The sequence below is a fragment of the Heptranchias perlo genome, chromosome 21 (assembly GCF_035084215.1).
Source record: "Heptranchias perlo isolate sHepPer1 chromosome 21, sHepPer1.hap1, whole genome shotgun sequence".
NCBI lineage: Eukaryota > Metazoa > Chordata > Chondrichthyes > Hexanchiformes > Hexanchidae > Heptranchias > Heptranchias perlo.
The window spans coordinates 44,463,230-44,486,574 of NC_090345.1; the positions used below are offsets into that span (position 1 = coordinate 44,463,230).

Consider the following 23,345-nt stretch of genomic DNA (forward strand, 5'->3'; position numbering starts at 1 on the left):
GAAGTTTACCTACATCCAAGGTGAAACTTATTAGCCTATAATTTCCTGGCTTATCCTTTTTCCTTTTCCTGAACAGGAATGCAGCAATTGCCACCCTCTAGTCCTTCAGCAGAATTCATGTTTCCAAAGAAAATTCTGGTTAGTGCCTCTGCCAATTTTTCCCATCTCTGCAGTATTCTGGATTGTACAATATCTGGGCCAGGTGACTTTATCTTTGACTCCTCTTTTTCTTTATCCAATTTCAGTGTAAACCTAAGTAGGTTATGGTCACTATTTCCCAAACGGTTCTCCTACCTTTAGATTGTTCACTTGTTACCTAGAATCAAATCTAGTACTGCACCCTTCCTTGTTGGACATGTAACAATACTGATTAAGGAAACAATGCCTTCTATGAAACCCTCTCCGTTTTGACCACAAATATTGTCTTATTCCAGTCTACCTTAGGATTGTTTAAGTCTCTTATTATTACAGCTCTAAATTTTCCGACACATCTCATGCTTAATTTCTTTCTCAATGTTTGGTGGTCTATAATGTACTCCTAAAATAGTAACAAATTCCTTAATGTTTCTTAACTGAACCCAGATAGACTCCACTACCATTGATTTAAAAACATTTCTTTCTATGGGTGTAATTTTGTGCTTAACTAATGAGGCCAACCATTTTTTTTTCCTTCTCTATCTCTCCTGAAAATTGTAACGGTAGAAATATTTAGTTCCCAGTCCTGCCCAGCTGAAGCCAAGCTTCCGTCAACGCTATCACATCATCTCCCTCCATTCTAATTAGTGCATAGTTCCCTGACTTTACGTCTAATATTTTGCACATTCCTATTTAAATACCGTAACCCTCACCCATTCATATTCCTCAGTACTCTTTTCCTTTCTATTTTTCTTCTTCTTGCCTTCACTAACCTTCTACCTGCCCAATGATGCATCTCTCCATTACCCCCCCCCACCAAGAGCTTACAATTTAAGACTGATTTGCCCCTCTGCATATTCTCTAGGGTAAGTCTGTTCATCCCACCTCCCCCTGAGTTTACTAGCTCAAACTTCATTTAACTAGTTTAAATCATTTTTACATTTGTTTTCAGTGCTACTTTTTGATTTCATGGCTTTGTGAAAGGGAAATCATGTTTGACTAATTTATTAGAGTTCTTTTGAGGAAGTAACAAGCAACGTGGATAAAGGGGATCCTGTGGATATGGCGCACTTGGATTTCCAGAAGGCTTTTGACAAGGTGCCACATCAAAGGCTACTACACAAGATAAGAGTTCACGGTGTAGGAGGTAACATATTAGCATGAATAAAGGATTGGTTAGCTAACAGGAAATAGAGAGTAGGCATAAATGGGTCATTTTCAGGTTGGCAAGATGTAACGAGTGTAATGCCACAGTGATCAGTGCTTGGGCCTCAACTATTTACAATCTATATCAATGACTTGGATGATGGGACCGAATGTATGGTTGCTAATCCAATCCGGCCAATTACCGCCCCATCAGTCTACTCTCAATCATCAGCAAAGTGATGGAAGGTGTCGTCGACAGTGCTGTCAAGCGGCACTTACTCACCAATAACCTGCTTACCGATGCTCAGTTTGGGTTCCGCCAGGACCACTCGGCTCCAGACCTCATTACAGCCTTGGTCCAAACATGGACAAAAGAGCTGAATTCCAGAGGTGAGGTGAGAGTGACTGCCCTTGACATCAAGGCAGCATTTGACCGAGTGTGGCACCAAGGAGCCCTAGTAAAATTGAAGTCCATGGGAATCAGGGGGAAAACTCTCCAGTGGCTGGAGTCATACCTAGCACAAAGGAAGATGGTAGTGGTTGTTGGAGGCCAATCATCTCAGCCCCAGGGCATTGCTGCAGGAGTTCCTCAGGGCAGTGTCCTAGGCCCAACCATCTTCAGCTGCTTCATCAATGACCTTCCCTCCATCATAAGGTCAGAAATGGGGATGTTCGCTGATGACTGCACAGTGTTCAGTTCCATTCGCAACCCCTCAGATAATGAAGCAGTCCGAGCCTGCATGCAGCAAGACCTGGACAACATCCAGACTTGGGCTCATAAGTGGCAAGTAACATTCGCGCCAGATAAGTGCCAGGCAATGACCATCTCCAACAAGAGAGAGTCTAACCACCTCCCCTTGACATTCAACGGCATTACCATCGCCGAATCCCCCACCATCAACATCCTGGGGGTCACCATTGACCAGAAACTTAACTGGACCAGCCATATAAATACTGTGGCTACGAGAGCAGGTCAGAGGCTGGGTATTCTGCGGCGAGTGACTCACCTCCTGACTCCCCAAAGCCTTTCCACCATCTACAAGGCACAAGTCAGGAGTGTGATGGAATACTCTCCACTTGCCTGGATGAGTGCAGCTCCAACAACACTCAAGAAGCTCGACACCATCCAAGATAAAGCAGCCCGCTTGATTGGCACCCCATCCACCACCCTAAACATTCACTCCCTTCACCACCGGCGCACTGTGGCTGCAGTGTGCACCATCCACAGGATGCACTGCAGCAACTCGCCAAGGCTTCTTCGACAGCACCTCCCAAACCCGCGACCTCTACCACCTAGAAGGACAAGGGCAGCAGGCGCATGGGAACAACACCACCTGCACGTTCCCCTCCAAGTCACACACCATCCCGACTTGGAAATATATCGCCGTTCCTTCATTGTCGCTGGGTCAAAATCCTGGAACTCCCTTCCTAACAGCACTGTGGGAGAACCGTCACCACACGGACTGCAGCGGTTCAAGAAGGCGGCTCACCACCACCTTCTCGAGGGCAATTAGGGATGGGCAATAAATGCCGGCCTTGCCAGCGACGCCCACATCCCGTGAACGAATAAAAGAAAATTTTTTAAAATTTGCTGACGACACAAAGGTAGGTAGGAAAGTAAGTTGTGAAGAGGACATAAGGAGTCTGCAAAGGGATATAGATAGGTTAAGTGAGTGGGCAAAAATTTGGCAGATGGAGTATAACGTGGGAAAATGTGAACTTGTCCACTTTGGCGGGAGAAATAGCAAAGCAGTATATTATTTAAATGGAGAGAGATTGCAGAACTCTGAGGTACAGAGGGATCTGGGTGTCCCAGTACATGAATCCCAAAAAGTTAGTATGCAGGTGCAGCAAGTGATTAGGAAGGCAAATGGAATTTTGTCGTTTATTGCAAGGGGAATGGAATATAAAAGTAGAGATGTTTTGCTACAGTTGTACAGAGCATTGGTGAGACCACATCTAAAATATTGTGTGCAGTTTTGGTCTCCTTATTTAAGAAAGGACATAATTGCTTTGGAGGCGATTCAGAGAAGGTTCACTCGACTGATTCCTGTGATGAGGGGGTTATCTTATGAGGAAAGGTTTGACAAGTTGGGCCTGTATACATTGGAGTTTAGAAGAATGAGAGGTGATCTTATTGAAACATAAAAGATCCTGAGGGGACTAGAAGGGGTAGATGCTGAGAGGATGTTTGCCCTTGTGGGGGAGACTAGAACTAGGGGCCACATTTAAAATTACATTTAAGATGGAGGTGAGGAGAAATTTTTTCTCAAAGGGTCGTGAGTCTGTGGCACTCCCTTCCCCAGAGAGCGGTGGAGGCAGGGTGATTGAATATTTTTAAGGCTGAGTTAGATAGATTCCTGATTAACAAGGGAGTCAAAAGTTATAGTAGGTAGACGGGAAAGTTGGATTGAGGTCACAATCAGATCAGCCATGATCTTATCAAATGGCAGAGCAGGCTCAAGGGGCCGAATGGCCTATTCCTGCTCTTAATTCGTATGTTCATATCTGGACCTGCACCCAGAATATGAATTTGCCTGTGATTCCCTTCATAAGTTTCCATTGAAAGGAAGGACCAGCAGATGTATGAGCTATTTGGGTTTGCACTTGAAGATGGAGCTGCTTAATGATGATGCCACGCTCGTGTTTTTGACCTAATTGTGATAACAAAGCCATGTTGTAATTGGAGAAAATCTCACCAAGCACTCACAAGTGCTTTATCCCTCATATTTCATGGGTATTGGTAATTTCAATCCTTTTATATTAAAATAATCACTTAATATATACTACATATAGAATTTTGAATTACTTTTGTATGGCTAAATTTAATTTGTTAGTACTGAATAATATTTGTTTTGTGTGCCACATTTGGCTCAGTGGTCGCACTCTCGCCTCTGAGTCAAAAGGTCGTGGGTTCAATTACCACTCCAGAGACTGGAGCACCCATAATCTAGGCTCACATTCCAGTGCAGTACTGAGGGAGTGCTACACTGTCGGAGATGCCATCTGTCGGGTCAGATGTTAGACCGAGGCCCCATCTGCCCTCTCCGGTAGATGTAAAAGATCCTATTGCGCTTTTTGAAGAAGAGCTGGGGAGTTCTCCCGCTGTGGTGGCCAACATTAATCCCTCATCATATACCCCCAAAGACAGATTATCTGGTTATTTACCTCATTGTTGATTGTGGGATCTTGCTGTGCTCAAATTGGTTGCTGCTGTTCCCTACATTACAATAGCGGCTACACTTCAAAAGTACTTCATTGGCTCTGAAGTGCTTTGGGATGTCCTGAGGTCATGAAGGGCACTATATAAATGCACCTTGTTTATTTTTTCTTCACCCAACTCAAAACAGTAGTAATAGAACAATTGGACCATTTCACCAGGTTAAAATGTAAACTACCTCTTCTTTCACACAACAAAAGCCTTCAACAGGACAGATGTAATATCGCCACCACCCAAGTTTATCCAGTTGTATTGAGTTCTGATGCATTGTATTTTAAAGACGTATGTTACCCATGAAATGGGTTTTCTTCAACTTGTTGTAATTTTCCTGTTTGTTTCTTTCTCTTCATTAAAGAACATTGGCAGAAATTCTGCAGCTCATACAGTACCAGAATTGCATGAAAGAAGCTGTCCTCTTGGATTATTATGTCTCCGGGTTTTGGTGGGCCAAAGAGCAGAACTTTACATTGCAGCAAATATCTACCTTCATGACTCTATTACATATCATTTTGGAAAACATCAGTGGTAAGTATGATTTTAAGTTGATGCAGTACACTTATGGATGCATGATCAATAAGGAGAGTGTAAAGCAATTCAGCAGAAAGTTGTTCTCGTCAAATTAGAACGTGTGCCACTATCAAGGCGCAGCTGCCTCTGTCGGTAGGTACCATTCTGACCTTTATAACTGCAGTCATTACTTTTTGATGTGATTCATTGTATGTGAAGTGCTTTGAGAAATTTCTGAGAGGCATGATCAGGAACCGGTTAAATGGAAGTCTTTGCATGAAAAGACTCACCTGAGGAAGGAGGAAGCCTCCGAAAGCTTGTGATTTTCAAATAAAATTGTTGGACTATAACTTGGTGTTGTAAAATTGTTTACAGTTGAAAAAAATAAGACCAAGTGCTTGGCTTCCTGCTGCAGTACTTGGTATTGCAAATCAACTAACAAGTGAGTCTAGAACATTTGTTTTCCTTTCACCGACTTTCCCACCCAGCATGCCCGCTGGGGGCTAATCTTGCCAATCTCCTTTCCGTCCCACTCACCCCTCCCAGCGCTGACACTGTGGACTCTGCCAGCAGATCAGCTATCATCACGCCTCTCCTCAACTCCCTCCAGAACATCCGTTCACTGGTAAACAATTGCCATCCATGAGCTTATTGTGGATGATTGCATCAACATCTTGGCTGATGGGTGATCGCACCTTCACCCTTAATGAAGCCTCCCCGCCTGGCTACGTCTTCCATCGCTTGCCCCGTCCACATCGCCGTGGTGGTGGTGTGGTCCTGATCACCAAATCACACTGTCCCCCTACTCCTCTGGCACCTTCTCCTCCTTTGAGCATCTCACCTTGTTCCAACCCTCTCACCTCTCCTTTAAAATCCTCATTCTCTACCGCCCACCCAAGTACCACACTAAATTTCTCACCGAGATATTTTCACTGCTTTTAGCCTCTGTAGCGAGCGACTTCTCATCCCTGGTGATTTCAACCTCCATCTCAACTCTTTCCTCTGAGTCCTGAGTTCACTGCCGTTCTATCCTCCCTTAATCTCTCCCTCTGTATAAACTCTCCAACCATATTCACGGCCACCCCCTCAACCTTGCCATCTCACGTGACCTCTCTACTCCCATCATGTTAATCACGTATAAGTCCATCTCTGATCACTTCCTTGTACCCCTCTCCAACCACATACCCCTTCCTCCTTCCAACCCCACTTTCTTCTATGTTCGCCTCTGGAAAAACTCTTCCCCCAAGCCACTTACGACGGCACTTTCAAATTCCTGACTGTCTATCCTTTGGCCCTCCATTCACCACAACATTTCTGCAGCTACAGATCTGTTCAGTCACACCTTTGATGCCCTTGTCCCCATTAAAACTATTACTCTCTCTCACCCTGGTAATTCCCCCTGGTAGGGCTCTCATCTCCACTCCCTTAAGTCCAAGGGATGCAGACTTAAACATTTATGGCAGACAACCGGTTTAGCTATTCATAACCAGATCTGGCTGGACCACATAAAGGACTATCAGGTCCTGCTCTCCTCTGCCAAAACTGCTCACTATTCCAGGATCATCCTGGAATGCAAAGATAACCTCCGGTTTCTCTTCTCCACTACAAGCCGCCTTCTTAAACCCCTCTCCCCTGCTTTCTCCATCCTCACCTCCAACAATAAGTGTGAGGACTACTTTGTCACTCATGGACTACTTTGTCACTAAGATCGAGGCCATCTGATCAGCTACCTCTGCTGCTTCCCTCCCTTCTCCTAGCCCACCATGCCAAACTTCCGCTACAGTTCCCCCCAGCCCTAGCCCTGAACTCGCATCTTTCTCTAGCTTCTCTCCTATCTCCCCTCCTGCCCTCTCCAAGCTCATCTTGACCATGAGACCCACCTCCTGCTCCCTCGACCCAATTCCCACCAAACTGCTGACCACCCAACTTCCCTTCCTTGCCCCCATGTTAGCTGATATTGTTAACGGTTCTCTCTCTTCCGGTACTGTCCCCCTCCCCTTCAAATCTGCCATCATCACCTCCTTTCTCAAAAAACCCACCCTTGACCCCTCTGTCCTTGCAAACTACCACCCCCATCTCCAACCTCCCTTTACTCTCAAGTCCTTGAATGTGTTGTCACCTCCCAAATCCGTGCCCATCTTTCTCTCAACTCCATGTTTGAAACCCTCCAATCAGGATTCTGCCCCTGCCACAGTACTGAAACGGCCCTTATCAAAGTTACAAAAGACATTCTTTGTGACTGTGACTGTGGTAAACTATCCCTCCTCATCCTTTTTGGATTGGCAGGTTGTAACTAGTGAGGTGCCGCAAGGATCAGTACTTGGGCCTCAGCTGTTTACAATCTAAATCAATGACTTAGATGACGGGACCATGTGTAATGTATCCAAGTTTGCTGAGGATACAAAGCTAGGTGGGAAAGTAAGCTGTGAGGAGGATGCAAAGAGGCTGCAAAGGGATATAGACAGGTTAAGTGAGTGGGTGCGAAGGTGACAGATGCAGTATAATGTGGGGAAATGTGAAACTATCCACTTTGGTAGGAAGAATAGAAAAGCGGAATATTTTTTAAAAGGTCACAGACTAAGAAATGTTGGTAGTCAGAGGGATTTGGGTGTCCTTGTCCATGAATCACAGAAAGTTGACATGCAGGTACAGTAAGCAATTAGGAAGGCAAATGGTATATTAGCCATTATTGCAAGGGGGTTGGAATATAAGAGTAAGGAGATCTTGCTGCAATTATATAGGGCTCCGGTGAGACCACACCTGGAGTACTGTGTATAGTTCTAGTCTCCTTACCTAAGGAAGGATATACTTGCCTTAGAGGGGGGGTCCAACAAAAGTTCACTAAATTGATTCCTGGGATGAGAGGGTTGTCCTATGAGGAGAGATTGAGTAGAATGGGCTTATATTCTCTGGAGTTTAGAAGATTGAGAGGTGATCTCAATGAAACGTATAAAATTCTGAGAGGATTTGACACTGTAGGTGCTGAGAGGCTGTTTCCCCGGCTGTAGAGTCTAGAACTAGAGGTCATAGTCTCAAGGTAAGGGGTCGGCCATTTAGGACCGAGATGAGGGAAAAGTTTCTTCACTCAGGGTTGTGAATCTTTGGAATTCTCGACCCCAAAGGGCTGTGGATGCTCAGTCATTGAGTATATTTAAGACTGATGGATATTTGAACACTTAAGGGAATCAAGGGATATGGGGAATATTGCGGGAAAGTGGAGTTGAGGTAGAAGATCAGCCATGATCTTATTGAATGGCGGAGCAGGCTCAACGGGCTGTATGGCCTACTCCTGCTCCTATTTTTTATGTTCTTATGTTCTTGACCTGTCTGCAGCCTTTGACATGGTTGACCACACCATCCTCCTCCAAGCCTCTCCTCCATTGTCCAGCTGGGTGGGACTGCGCTCACCTGGTTCCATTCTTATCTATCCAGTTGTAGCCAGAGAATCACCTGCAATGGCTTTTCTTCCCATTCCCACACCGTTACCTCTGGAGTCCCCTAAGGAACTATCCTTGTCCTCCTCCTATTTCTTATCTACATGCTGCTCCTCGGTGACATCATCCAAAAACACGACGTCAGGTTCCACATATATGCTGACAACACCCAGCTCTACCTCACCACCACCTCCCTTGACCCCTCCGCTGTCTCATTTGTCATACTGCTTGTCCGACATCCAGTACTGGATGAGCAAACATTTCCTCCAACTAAATATTGGGAAGACCGAAGGCATTGTCTTTGGTCCCGCCACAAACTCCGTTCCCTAGCCACCGACTCCATCTCTCTCCCTGGCCACTGTCTGAGGTTGAACCAGATCGTTCGCAACCTTGGCGACCTATTTGACCCTGAGATGAACTTCCAACCACATACCCGCTCCATCACCAAGACTGCCTACTTCCACCTCCGTAATATCGCCCGTCTCTGCCTCTGCCTCAGCTCATCTGCTGCTGAAACCCTCATCCATGCCTTTTTTACCTCTAGACTAGACTTGACAATTCCAATGCTCTCCTGGTCGGCCTCCCAACTTCCACCCTCCATAAAATTGAGCTCATCCAAAACTCTGTTGCCCGTATCCTAACTCGCACCAACTCCTGTTCACCATCAACCCTGTGCTCGCTGACCTACATTGGCTCTCAGTCGGGTAACGTCTAGATTTTAAAATTCTCATCTTTGTTTTCAAATCCCTCCATGGCCTCACCTCTCCCTATCTCTGTAACCCCAATCAGCCCGACAACCCTCCGAGATCTCTGCGCTCCTCCAATTCTTGCCTCTTGCGCATCCCCGATTTTCATCGCTCCACCATTGCCGGCCGTGCCTTCAGCTGCCCAGGCCCTAAGCTCTGGAATTCCCTCAGTAAACCTCTCTGCTTCTCTACCTCTCCTCCTTTAAGTTGCTCCTTAAAACTTACCTCTTTGAAGAGGCTTTTGGTCACCTGACCTAATATCTCCTTATGTAGCTCGGTGTCAAATTTTGTTTGTTATTGCTCCTGTGAAGCGCCTTAGAACGTTTTACTAGTTAAAGGTGCTATATAAATACAAGTTGTTGTTATTTTCCTCAGTATGCTATTCTGATAATGTCTGAAATAACGCTCACCAATACATGCTTCCTTGGCTCACTGCCAGTTCATCGTAGAAATTGTTTTTGGAAATAATTTTTTCCGCATAATGTATTTAGTTCTAAAGTTTAAAATCATGTAATAGATTTTTACAAGAATGACACCCATATTGGTCATGTCTTTTTTTGCTCAGCGAACTGGTTTCTGTTTTTTTTAAAAGATTACTTTGAGTGGCATCTGTCTGTATAAGTAAAATCTCTCCATCTATTGGTGGCCAGTCAGATATGAGCCCCCTCCATCTTGATGTCACTGCTACACTTCCTCAGTGACATGAGGAAATAAGTTGGGCTGAGGGCGGATATAAGGCTTTGATGTTGGAGCATGGAAGGGAGTGGGCTGCAGCCTGGGAGAGGGCGGGGGGGGAGTTTGAGGCCAGATCTGGGAGTTATTGTGTAGGATTTGGAAGTGTTGGAGTCTGGGAATACTCAGTTGGATTGTGGGCTGATGTTTGAGAGCACTTTTGTAGATGGCTGGGCTTTGGGCGAGGGGTTGAGAGTCGCAAGTACTAACAGAGTGGAGTTGGAAAGAGGGGGCTGATATCCACGAGTAATCAGGAGTTCACTGGGGAGACTTGTGGGGAGTCTGGATACTGGGGGATGGGGAGTCTGGGAGAACTGGGGACGTGCACTGTGTTCCTCAGGAATGGGGCTCTCGGCGCACTGAGGGGGAAGCTGGGCCCTGGAAACACTGGTGGGATCAGGTTCACTTGAGAGGTGAGACACACATCTGAATAGTCCTGTGAAAATGTTTTTAGATGAGGTACGAGCATGATTACAGTGTGATCACTGCATCTCATGGGAGAGGTTGGGTTGGAGCAAAATTCTTTGCTTGCAATTCACTTATGTAACAATCTCATCTCTGACTATATATACCACCACCAAAAGCTGTCAGCCTCTTGTGCCCTTCTAGCTAAGGGTACTACTAAGTCTCCCAAAAAATCTCTCTCACGCTCTTCCTTTATTGTTTCTCACCACCTCTTTCACTTCTGCATCTCTCTCCACTACTTTTTTCATCCCCTCCCCTCCCTCCACTTCTGTCTGTGTTTAGTGCTGTCTTTCTCCCTTCCTCTACTTCTGTGTCACTCTCTCTTTCCTCTCCTGTGTCTCTGTGTCTGTGTTTGTCTCTCTCTTTCTCTCAGCCTCTTCCACTTCTGTCATATTCTATCTCGTCCCCTTCATTATGTGTGAATAGTGCCTTGGGATCTTTTACATCCACCTGAGAGGGTTCAAGGTTAAGAAGGAAATTGACAAAAGTTGATCCCGGTAAATTGTTTTCTATGTTGAAAAGGTAAAATACCAGGAGACAAGTTTAAAATTGGGAATTTGGGAGTAAGATGCAAAGTCAGGGAGAGCTTTCTCCATCTAAAAGGCAATAGAGTTGTGGAATAAGTTGCCAGGAAAGGACACTGAAGCAGACAGTGTAAATGCATTCAAATGACAATTAGATGCGTTTCTGTAGAGGGCAGGGATTGAGGGATGTGGCAAGAAGGTGGGATTGGTCCATCAACAAGGGTAGGGCTAGCGGGCTTTTGGTGTTGTAGGCTGCACAGCATCTCATCTGGATGCAGCAGTATGGCAGTCAGAACAGCAGAGGCTCATACTGTCCGAGGATTTTAAAATAATGACGCTCACTCCCCTCCCCACCCTAATTTTCTCCCCTCCCCTCCTTACCTCTAGTGAAGGCCTTGACTCCTTGCTGAGATACTGTTTCACAGTCACCTGGTGCCCTCTGGTACCTTACCCAAATAGCCATTAAGAGCTTCGACAATGCATGTCCAGTTGTTTTACTGTGGGGGCACCACAGCCAAGCCCAATATTGACCTTGTCCACACAGATGCACATTCCAGCAGGGCTCACTGAATAGGAATTAGGAGCAGGAACCCTGGTGGACTTTCCCCTCCCTAAATGGTATTGAGGCCATTTGTAATGCCCTTGTCATCACCACGCCCAAGACCAACAAGGAATCAAACCTGGGAATGTCTCGTCTGTGTGGCTCGGCTACTCTATGGATTGTCATCAGGGAGAGATGACGCACATTCCTTAAGGGGATTTCATCTCCTCAGAGTTACTATGGAAAAAGAAAACTCCAAACAGAGGAATAGGTTAAGATCAGTGGAAAGATTGTGATAATGCCAATATTACCACTTGATAGTTGAATCAATAAGATTTTGATGCCACATATATAAAAGGTAACGTCTTTAATTTAGTGGTAGATAAAACAAAAATTGATTGTTTGATATTCTCTGCTTAATGCTTCATCGTTTTATATGAAACTGAACATCTTCTAAGTCAGTCAGTCGCTCACTCAGTGCTGTGTTTTATTGCAGACAAACACTTGCCATTGCTAGATAATTTAAAAGAGTTCACGAAAGTCATGGCCAAAATTGGTCAGTCAAGATCAGAAAAGAGTGGTGACGTGGAATTCTTCACTGTTGACCAAGCCAAGGCCATTATTAATTACATGAAGATCAGGTACCAGCTCTCTATCTTCCTCAGTGTCAGTAGCGCCCAAGTTGTAACTGTTCAGCCACAGTGAGGGGCTTTTCTTCAAGATCAAAGTCATTTACTCTTTCATAGTCAGGGGCATTTTGAATTTTTCGTAGTATAAATTGGAGTAAAACTGAAAACGATGGACTTCGTCTTGGTTTTCTCAGCTTCTTTAATCTTCTTGTGAACCAACTAAACTTGAAATACCTTGGCATGTCTTAAAGCAAATGTAGCTTAGAGAGAATTGGTTTGTAGTTACTATGGGCTTTTATGATGTCATCATAACAGATGCCATCACATAGCGTAACCTAGGTGAAATGTGAAGGCTTGAGAACCAAACCAATTTTGCTCGTGGGAAATAATAAAATGTGAAATGCAGCTAAATGCTTCCGCAGCTTCCCCCCTCCTCCCATCTTAATGTTACCAAGCCCTTCTCTCTTGCTCTGTCTTTCTCTGTCATCTGTCTCTTTCCCCACCTTCGTCTCTCTTTCTCGCTCTTTCTATCTCTTCCCTCCTTTCTCGTCTCTCTTTCCTCCCCTCCCCCCCCCAACTCCAATGGCAAAGCCAGCAAGACTTAACCAACTCTTAGTGATTATATGTACAATGGAAATATATAGTACTGTACTAACTCTGTGCGTCAGTGAACAGAGCTTTTTTTTTGCCTCAGCAATATCGAAGAAGCTTTTCATTTTTTTTCAGCTTTCCCATCAATGCACGTGATGCAATCAAACCCTTCACATAACCACAGAGATGTCAAAATAGCGCATGCTTCAACTCACCATGAGCAATATCACAGGAGATTTGCTAGTAATAAAAATGGTGCATGTGGGCACATCTCCTGTATGTCACATAAGGTTATCCTAGCTGGACAAGCAGCAGGAGGCCTTTCAGTGCTCTGTGCTAGTAGTATGTGTCATTTTCAACTCGCTGCCCGGGAGTAAAACCTGGCCTGGCAAATTGGCCACTCATTATAGAAACCGCCCGATTCTCATTTCCATTGAAAGTTGAAAATCTACCCTACTGAATTTCAGCCAGCTGTAATTGTAGAAGACAATGAAAAAGAAATGTACGAAAAAGCAGCCACAAAAAAATTAAAAGATAGGCACACAAAAAATAGGGTTAAACAATTGGTCAAATTGAGGGAGGATCTTGAATTCTGTACTTCAATAAACTGACGTGTGGGCCAATTTATCTTTCATTTTCGGGGACACATACTCCTTTCTCTGCCCCAACCTCCTCCCCAGTCACCAAATTATTCTCTCCACTATGGCAGGGAGAGTGCTGATATGCTGGCAGGGCTCTGCCAATGCCAGTTGCAAGAAGAGCACGAGAGCAGCTGAGGGGTTGACTTCCACTCTGGTGTTCCATCCTGTCACTCAGTTGATTGCTGCTTTAACCTTTTAAGCCACCAGTCGTTTTCAGCGCATTTGTGCATGTGTTAGCAGCAGTTTAAGAGTTGATGCACTGCACTGCCGTGCCACCAAACTGTAGGCCATTTGGAAAATGACCACAAGAAAGAGCCTTTTTTTTTGCCAGGAGACAGAAGTGGGAGTTATTTGAAGAAATCATACTAAACATATTAAGAGAATGGTGTAGATACAGCGACCAATATTTAAACTGCAGAAAAGGGTTCCGATAATGCCTGAAAACAGGGTCCACTGATAGTTTTGGAAATTTTGGAAGTCTGTACATTAACTCTTTCTAGAAAAGCATAAATTTCAAGGAGATTTGAATTGAGGTCTTCAAAATTATGAAGGGATTAGATTCAACCCGTATGGATAGGTTATTTGAGATAGCGAGGTTAGGGATGACCAGGGGACCTGCGTATAAGTTATGTAGATACAAAAATGGGTTAGATGTCTGCAGGTTTTTCTTATCCCAAAGAGTTGTCGACCTTTGGAACAAGTTGCCGGCTCGTGCAGTTGGTGCGGATTCACTGCAAGCGTTCAGAAGGTTGCTGGACGAGTTCCTAACTGTGGCTGGCATTGCAGTGTACAAGAGGTAGGTGGGACATTGGTCAGTGTGTCTCCCGGTCACTGTGATTTCCTGGAACGTTCAGGGGATCAGAGAAAAATTCCCATTTCCTTTTCCCTCCCTCAGTTAGCCTAGGGTTTTTCTCAGGTTTTTTTTTGCCTGTTCCAGGAGATTACTTTGCTGATGGCGGGGGAAACGATAGGGGTCATGTTGTTGAGTTGCACCATTACTGTATGGGACAGGATCGCTGGACCAACTAGTCTTTTCCTGTCCCTCATTTTCGCACGTTCCTATATGTCTCTTCTCTTGTTCCCTGACAGAAGTACACAAACTCCCATCGACTAAGATAACAGAACTTATCTGGGACACCAAGCCCTGTCATTGATATTTATTCAACATTTAGACAGGAAACTGGTGCTTGACATAGCACACAAAAGAATAAAGGGTTTGAAATCAATTGGAGGAAAATGTACAGCGAAGAGGATTTTCTTAAATGGGTTTGAGAAGATAAGATTGATGCGTCCTGTGTGGAAAAGCCGGAACACAGTCATCAACCAGTTATCCAGCTGTGAGACAGTAGTGGGAAATTGGTTAAAATGTTGAGTGCAATGATCTATACAGAAATAAAAGTCTTACTTACATAGGTCTCTTTTAATAACCTTGGTGCCTAAGATGTCTGGTATTTGCAGAAGTTTTGAAAGCTGCAAGACATATTGATAATTGGCAAAAGAACCAGGGGGGGAGATGAGGAGAATTTTTTTTACACAACGAGTTGTTATGATCTGGAATGCACTGTGAAAGGGTGGTGGAAGCAGATTCAGTAGTAACTTTCAAAAGACAATTGGATATATATTTGAAAAGGAAAGCAGGGCTGTGAAGAAACAGCAGGGGAGTGGGACTAATTGGATAGCTCTTTCAAAGAACCGGCACAGGCACAATGGGCTGAATGGCCTCCTTCTGTGTTGTACGATTCTATGATTCTACATATATCCTATAGTGTCAACTTTGTACTCCGCTCTCTGTGTTTTTCCCCTTGCCTCCAGCTTCCTTGAAGACAATGACTTATGCTGCACAAGTAACATAGAGGCCTGCTGGGTCTTCTAAGTGGCCTTTACTCTTGTATCCTGGGCTATCAACAGGGTGATTGACTGTGGAGATCCATTTAGCCAAGCCCAATTGTATCTTCACGCGTGCATGTTGTTCCAGCATAGTTCACTGGATCTGACCAATTATCCCCTTTCTGACACATGACCATTGAAGTAACTTTTAGCAGCTGCCCTAACTAACTCAAAGAACAGGACCAGGGGTCCAATTTTTGACATTCCTAATCTGCGGTGTCAGTTTTGAGTAGGATTGTTGCTGCTGTCAAAATATTATTACAAGGACGCATGTTTATTATTTTTGCCTGTCCTACAAAATTATTTTTGTGAATCGAACTCCTTTTGTCTTTGTTCTGAATGCTTGACTAAAGAGAATTAGCAGTATGTAAAACTGGGAAGTTGATTTTCCCCAGGTCCTGTGAATGTAAATGTGTATTCTGCAAATATTTGCTGTCTAACAATATCGCTAAAATAAGCACATTAAAGCATGTCCTGTTTGTATACTACTTCAGTATTTCATTTGTGAAGATTTCAGAGGTTTAAAACAAAACCAAAGTTGATCAATAATTTGTGATAAAGCCGAAAGTGAGTTTGTATCCTACAGAGCATTTCCTTTTGGTTTTGACAATGTTGCATTTAGTAGAGGGGTCCCACTGTCCAGTTAAACAGTCATGCAGTGTTGTCCTCCATGTCATAAGAACCTAAGAAATAGGAGCAGGAGTAGGCCACGTGGCTCCTCGAGCCTGCTCCATCATTTAATCAGATCATGGCTGACCTTCGACCTCAACACCACTTTCCCGCCCGATCCCCATATCCCTTGATTCCCCTAGAGTCCAGAAATCTGTCTAGCTCAGCCTTGAATATATTCAACTACTCAGCATCCACAGCCCTCTGGGGTAGAGAATTCCAAAGATTCACACCCTCTGAGTGAAGAAATTCCTCCTCATCTCAGTCTTAAATGGCCAACCCCCCCCTTATCCTGAGATTTGCCCCCTAGTTCTAGACTTTCCAGCCATGGGAAACAGCCTCTCAGCATCTACCCTGTCAAGCCCCTTCATCATCTTATATGTTTCAATTAGATTACCTCTCATTCTTCTAAACTCCAGAGAGTATAGGCCCATTTTACTCAATCTCGGCTCATAGGATAACCGTCTCATCCCAGGAATTAACCTAGTGAACCTTCGCTGCACCACCTCTAAGGCAAGTAGATCCTTCCTTAGATAAGGAGACCAAAACTGTACACAGTACTCCAGGTGAGGTCTCACCAAAGCCCTGTACAATTTTAGTAAGACTTCCTTACTCTTGTACTCCAATCCCGTTGCAATAAAGGCCAGCTTTCCTAATTGCTTGCTGTACCTGTTTGCTAACTTTTTATGTTTCTTGTACGAGGACACCTAAATTTCTCTGAACACCAACATTTAATAGTTTCTCAACATTGAATAAATATTCTGTTTATCTATTCTTCCTATCAAAGTGAATAACCTCACATTTCCCCATATTATACTCCATCTGCCACCTTCTTGCCCACTCACTTAACCTGTCCAGATCCATTTGCATATTCATTGTGTCCTCCTCACAGCTTACTTTCTCGTAGATATGTCAGATTGGTTAGATTTTGTTGTGGAACTGCCTGGATCCTGTAAGGAGAAGAGGGTAGCAGTGGACTTGGGGAGAATGCCAATGAGGGGAAAAGTGATCAGGAACTAGAATAGAGGAAATTGGATTGATCATAAAGGGAGTCAGAAGAAAAGAAAGACTGAAAAATGATTCCAGTAAGAAAAAGAAAGAGATTGCATTTATATAGCACCTTTCACAACCTCAGGATGTCCCAAAGCGCTTTACAGCTAATTAAGTACTTTTTGAAGTGTAGTCACTGTGGTAATGTAGGAAATGCAGCAGCCAGTTTGCGGACAGCAAGGTCCCACAAACAGCAATGAGAGAATGACCAGGTAATCTGTTGGTTAAGAGATAAATATTGGCCCGGACACCGGAGAGAAATACCCTGCTCTTCGAATAATGCTGTGGGATCTTTTACGCCCATCTGAGAGGGCAGACGGGGCCTTGGTTTAACCTCTCATCTGAAAGATGGCACCTCCACAGTGTAGCACTCCCTCTGTACTGCCCTGAAGTGTCAGCCGAGATTATATACTCAAATCTCTGGAATGGGATTTGAACCCACAACCTTCTGACTCAGGCAAGAGTACCAGCAACTGAGCCAAGCAAGAGCAAGTTTGAATTGTTGCAATACTAGGCCTAGCTATGAATTCATGTAATCAGATGTAATATAGAAGTTTTATGTTTGAAGCAGGCAAGATTCTTGTATCTGTCACATACTCCCCACCCACCGCCCCACCACCATCGCCTCCGGAAACGGTTATTCGATAGCATCATTTGCATGAGCTTGCGGGAATCTTTTTGTCAAGCAATGCTGATGAGTCTTTCTCGTTCCAGCACTCCATTGGATGCCAAATGGCAAACTTCTACTGACCAATGTCGTGCTGTGGTCTTGTGCAGTGTTTGTGATAATGGCTTTGGGCATTGTCCGACTGGTCTCACCAGGCCTGTTTTCGCTTCAGGCAAGCGGCTTTGCCTTACCAGCCCTGTCCAGCGACAGTAGCTGAAAACATTGCTAGGACTTCGCGATTGACCGTCCCCGCTAATGTGACTGCTGCCTGATTCAGGCAGTTGTGTTATCCTGGGATAACTCTGCTCTTAGCTAGTGTGCCAGATATGTGATGACCTACATCCTTTAGCAGGCAAGATTCATACTGCACTGAAGTGTCAGCTGTGGTTCAGTGATAACACTCTCGCCTCTGAGTCAGAAGGCTATGTGTTCAAGTCCCACTCCATAGATGTTGAGAGAATGCTACACTGTCAGGGGTGTCGTCTTTTGGATGAGACGTTAAACCTCTCTGGTGGACGTAAAAGATCCCATGGCATTATTTTGAAGAAGAGCAGGGGAGTTTTCCCGGTGTCCTGGCCAATATTTATCCCTCAACCAACATCGCTTAAATAGATTATCCAGTCATTTATCTCATTGCTGTTTGTGGGACCTTGCTGTGTGCAAGTTGACTGCCACGTTTCCTACATTACAACAGTGAATGCACTTCAAAAAGTACTTGATTAGCTGTAAAGGGCTTTGGGACGTCCTGAGGCTGTGAAAGGCGCTATATAAATGCAAATCTTTTCTTTCATAAGTCTACCTCTTTGTAGGCAGCCCAGTAGAAGACAGTTGCCCACCAATATCAATAGCTAGCTTTCGATGGTGTTTGTGTATTGTTTTTACCTCACTTTAGAACAAAGAATTCTTTTCAGAATGTTGCTAACAGAGCCCAGTGTAAGTTGTTGCAATAGTAGATGTAGCTGCAAATTCTAATGAACAGATGCAATAAAAAAAAGTATTTATGATTTGCAATGGACAGTCCTGGTTTCCATCACAGTACATAAGCTTTTCAAAGCCGTTCTAGCAGTAAATCGCTATGTTAGAAATACTCCTAAAGACATGGTGGAACAGCCTAGCACAAGCTACTGATGGATGACTTAGCTTACATTCTGATTACTGATTGAGAAGAATATTAATTTCTGGAATCATTTCTAGAAAACCGCTTTGCCTGATGATATCTAGCCTTAGTCACCAACAGACAAATATTTCTTTGTTACTGATTGCTATACAAAATACGGAACAGTTGCCAGTGACTGACTACAGACAAAGTCCTTTTTATCATTACAAACTTGCTTACATTGGTATATTCTGACATAGTATTGTTTAACACATCACATCCCTCCTTTGTGAGACCTATTTTTAATATTCAGCATCTGCCTAACTTTTTGACCAAGCTTTTGGTCACATGTCCTAATATCTCTCTATGTGGCTCGGTGTCAAATTTTGTCCAGTAACGCCCCTGTGAAGCACCTTGGGACATTTTACTACGTTAAAGGCGCAATGTTGTTGTTTGGTCACAGTTGGGTGAGCAAACATTAAACTTTGCCCAGGTTGCTACATTGGAGCGATCAGATCAAAATTTGGTGGACTTTATTTTAGGCTGGAATGCAGAAATCCAAAACCCCTGATGAAATGACTCATTGAAGGCCCAAGAGACGAGATGCACCACAGAGGAACCCGAGCCAACAATTGTAGCTGTTTGAAAAGGTTTAGTAAGAGCAGACCAGCCAAGTGTAATTCATTAGGGGTAAATGCGCTCATTTTGTTACAATTCGTTTTTTTTTGTTATGCGCCGATTTAGTACAACCTATTTCAATGCATGCCTCTTAGAAGTTACAACACTGTGTGTTTAGACAAGTTTGCAATCTGTCTTGCTTCTTTTGATGATAAATGTCCTTCCTAACTAGGGTTGCCAACCCTCCACTCCGGATTGTCCTGAATTCTCCTGGAATTAAAAATTAAACCCGGGAGAAAAATCAACGGGACATTAAAAAAGGCTGTTTAACAGAAGATCAAGAATTATTACCCAGTCGAGTAACAAAGAGTATGTTTGCTTTCCAATTGGCGTGGGAAGGTGTGCCATGAGAATGAATGTGCTCAGCAACAAATGGTGGGAGAGTGGGGGAGAGGTGGTTGAAGGCAGGAGTTCATGTGATGAAACCTGGAATACTGCATACAGTTTTGGTGTCCATACTTAAGAAAAGACATACTTGCTCTCGAGGCAGTACAAAGATGGTTCACTCAGTTAATCCCGGGGATGAGGGGGTGGACATATGAGGAGAGGTTGAGTAGATTGGGACTCTACTCATTGGAGTTCAGAAGAATGAGAGGCGATCTTATTGAAACATATAAGATTGCGAAGGGGCTTGATCGGGTGGATGCGGTAAGGATGTTCCCAAGGATGGGTGAAACTAGAACTAGGGGGCATAATCTTAGAATAAGGGACTACTCTTTCAAAACTGAGATGAGGAGAAACTTCTTCACTCAGAGGGTAGTAGGTCTGTGGAATTTGCTGCCCCAGGAAGCTGTGGAAGCTACATCATTAAATAAATTTAAAACAGAAATAGACAGTTTCCTAGAAGTAAAGGGAATTAGGGGTTACGGGGAGCAGGCAGGAAATTGGACATGAATTTAGATTTGAGGTTAGGATCAGATCAGCCATGATCATAGAATCATAGAATCATAGAAGTTACAACATGGAAACAGGCCCTTCGGCCCAACATGTCCATGTCGCCCAGTTTATACCACTAAGCTAGTCCCAATTGCCTGCACTTGGCCCATATCCCTCTATACCCATCTTACCCATGTAACTGTCCAAATGCTTTTTAAAAGACAAAATTGTACCCGCCTCTACTATTGCCTCTGGCAGCTCGTTCCAGACACTCACCACCCTTTGAGTGAAAAAATTGCCCCTCTGGACCCTTTTGTATCTCTCCCCTCTCACCTTAAATCTATGTCCCCTCGTTATAGACTCCCCTACCTTTGGGAAAAGATTTTGACTATCTACCTTATCTATGCCCCTCATTATTTTATAGACTTCTATAAGATCACCCCTTAACCTCCTACTCTCCAGGGAAAAAAGTCCCAGTCTGTCTAACCTCTCCCTGTAAGTCAAACCATCAAGTCCCGGTAGCATCCTAATAAATCTTTTCTGCACTCTTTCTAGTTTAATAATATCCTTTCTATAATAGGGTGACCAGAACTGTACACAGTACTCCAAGTGTGGCCTCACCAATGCCCTGTACAACTTCAACAAGACATCCCAACTCCTGCATTCAATGTTCTGACCAATGAAACCAAGCATGCCGAATGCCTTCTTCATCCACCTGTGACTCCACTTTCAAGGAGCTATGAATCTGTACTCCTAGATCTCTTTGTTCTATAACTCTTCCCAACGCCCTACCATTAACGGAGTAGGTCCTGGCCCGATTCGATCTACCAAAATGCATCACCTCACATTTATCTAAATTAAACTCCATCTGCCATTCATCGGCCCACTGGCCCAATTGATCAAGATCCCGTTGCAATCCCAGATAACCTTCTTCACTGTCCACAATGCCACCAATCTTGGTGTCATCTGCAAACTTACTAACCATGCCTCCTAAATTCTCATCCAAATCATTAATATAAATAACAAATAACAGCGGACCCAGCACCGATCCCTGAGGCACACCGCTGGACACAGGCATCCAGTTTGAAAAACAACCCTCTACAACCACCCTCTGTCTTCTGTCGTCAAGCCAATTTTGTATCCAATTGGCTACCTCACCTTGGATCCCATGAGATTTAACCTTATGTAACAACCTACCATGCGGTACCTTGTCAAATGCTTTGCTGAAGTCCATGTAGACCACGTCTACTGCACAGCCCTCATCTATCTTCTTGGTTACCCCTTCAAAAAACTCAATCAAATTCGTGAGACATGATTTTCCTCTCACAAAACCATGCTGACTGTTCCTAATTAGTCCCTGCCTCTCCAAATGCCTGTAGATCCTGTCCCTCAGAATACCCTCTAACAACTTACCCACTACAGATGTCAGGCTCACTGGTCTGTAGTTCCCAGGCTTTTCCCTGCCGCCCTTCTTAAACAAAGGCACAACATTTGCTACCCTCCAATCTTCAGGCACCTCACCTGTAGCGGTGGATGATTCAAATATCTCTGCTAGGGGACCCGCAATTTCCTCCCTAACCTCCCATAACGTCCTGGGATACATTTCATCAGGTCCCGGAGATTTATCTACCTTGATGCGCGTTAAGACTTCCAGCACCTCCCTCTCTGTAATGTGTACACTCCTCAAGACATCACTATTTATTTCCCCAAGTTCCCTAACATCCATGCCTTTCTCAACCGTAAATACCGATGTGAAATATTCATTCATGATCTTATTGAATGGCAGAGCAGGCTCGAGGGGCCGATTGGCCTACTCCTGCTCCTATTTCTTATGTTCTTATGTAACCTCCTGGACTATATCCAATCAGAGTTGGCATCCCTGTTGCTAATATTTCCTGAATGCTGACAGTCCTATAAGTGTCACTCTCCTACTTAGCTGCAAAATTATCCTGGCTGTCTTGAAGAACTTATTAACGGAATAATTGATTACTGGACTTTTTTCATATTTTGCTGCATGTTTGTTAGGAATTAATTGTCCACTAAACCAGCTTTAATGATGTTACTTAAGGTATACTGCTCACTTAGGTTTGCTTTTAGGCGCAATTCTATTTTACACTGCTCTAGATCTGGTACGCTCGAGTTTTATTATAAGATCCTCGGTTTTAACATTATCTCTAAGTTTACTGAGCCTTGGGTTTGACTTTATCTTGTTGCAGTACACTGTATGCTGCATAATAGGATAGTCACTGTAACAAGCATCTTTTGAAGCACAAGATGGGTCTCAAGGCCACCGTTATAATGAGGCCAAGTTCCCTCTATTTGCTGTGTTGTAGCAATTGCTTCAATTTTATAATACATACATTTCACAATCAATAACGTGGCATTATGTAAATTATGATCTCTTGCCAAATAATTAAAACAGAATATGTAGTGCAAGGTTTATCCATTTTATTATCTATTTGCTGATTCATAGAATTCGGCCGGTGTTTATGCTCCACACAAGCCTCCTCCCACTCTATTTACTTCATCTCACCTTATCAGCATATCCTTCTATTCCTTTTGCTCTCGTGTACTTATCTAGCTTCCCCTTAAATGCATTTATGCTATTCACCTCAACGACTCCATTTCATAGAAACATAGAATCATAGCAGGAAGGCAGCCTATCGGCCCATCGAGTCCGCGCCAGCTCTATGCAAGAGAACTCCAGCTAGTCCCACTCCCCCGCCCTATCCCCATAGCCCTGCAATTTGTTTCCTTTCAAGTACTTATCCAGCTTATCCAGTTCCCTTTTGAAAGCCATGATTGAATCTGTCTCCACCACCACCTCGGGCAGTGCATTCCAGATCCTAACCACTTGCTGTGTAAAAAGGTTTTTCCTCATGTCACCTTTGGTTCTTTTGCCAATCACCTTAAATCTATGACCTCTGGTTCTTGACCCTTCCGCCAATGGGAACAGTTTCTCTCTACTCTGTCTAGACCCTTCTTGATTTTGAATACCTCTATCAAATCTCCTCGCAACCGTCTCTGTTCCAAGGGGAACAACCCCAGCTTCTCCAGTCTATCCATGTAACTAAAGTCCCTCATCCCTGGAATCATTCTAGTAAATCTCTT

At 44.0% G+C, this 23,345-nt stretch overlaps 1 protein-coding gene across 4 annotated transcripts in view; it reads left to right on the plus strand.

Annotated features, from left to right (window-relative positions):
• cabcoco1 (ciliary associated calcium binding coiled-coil 1) overlaps nt 1–23,345 on the plus strand; it is an 88,621-nt gene that overhangs the window by 20,751 nt on the left and 44,525 nt on the right. For all 4 annotated transcript variants that reach the window (XR_010966785.1, XM_068002769.1, XM_068002767.1 and 1 more), the window contains exons 3-4: nt 4,857–5,026; nt 11,947–12,091. Coding sequence is in view for 3 of the 4 variants with exons in the window: in XM_068002769.1 (XP_067858870.1) it covers nt 4,857–5,026; nt 11,947–12,091 (315 nt within the window). In the remaining variant the exon portion in view is untranslated. The remainder of the gene's footprint in view (nt 1–4,856; nt 5,027–11,946; nt 12,092–23,345) is intronic.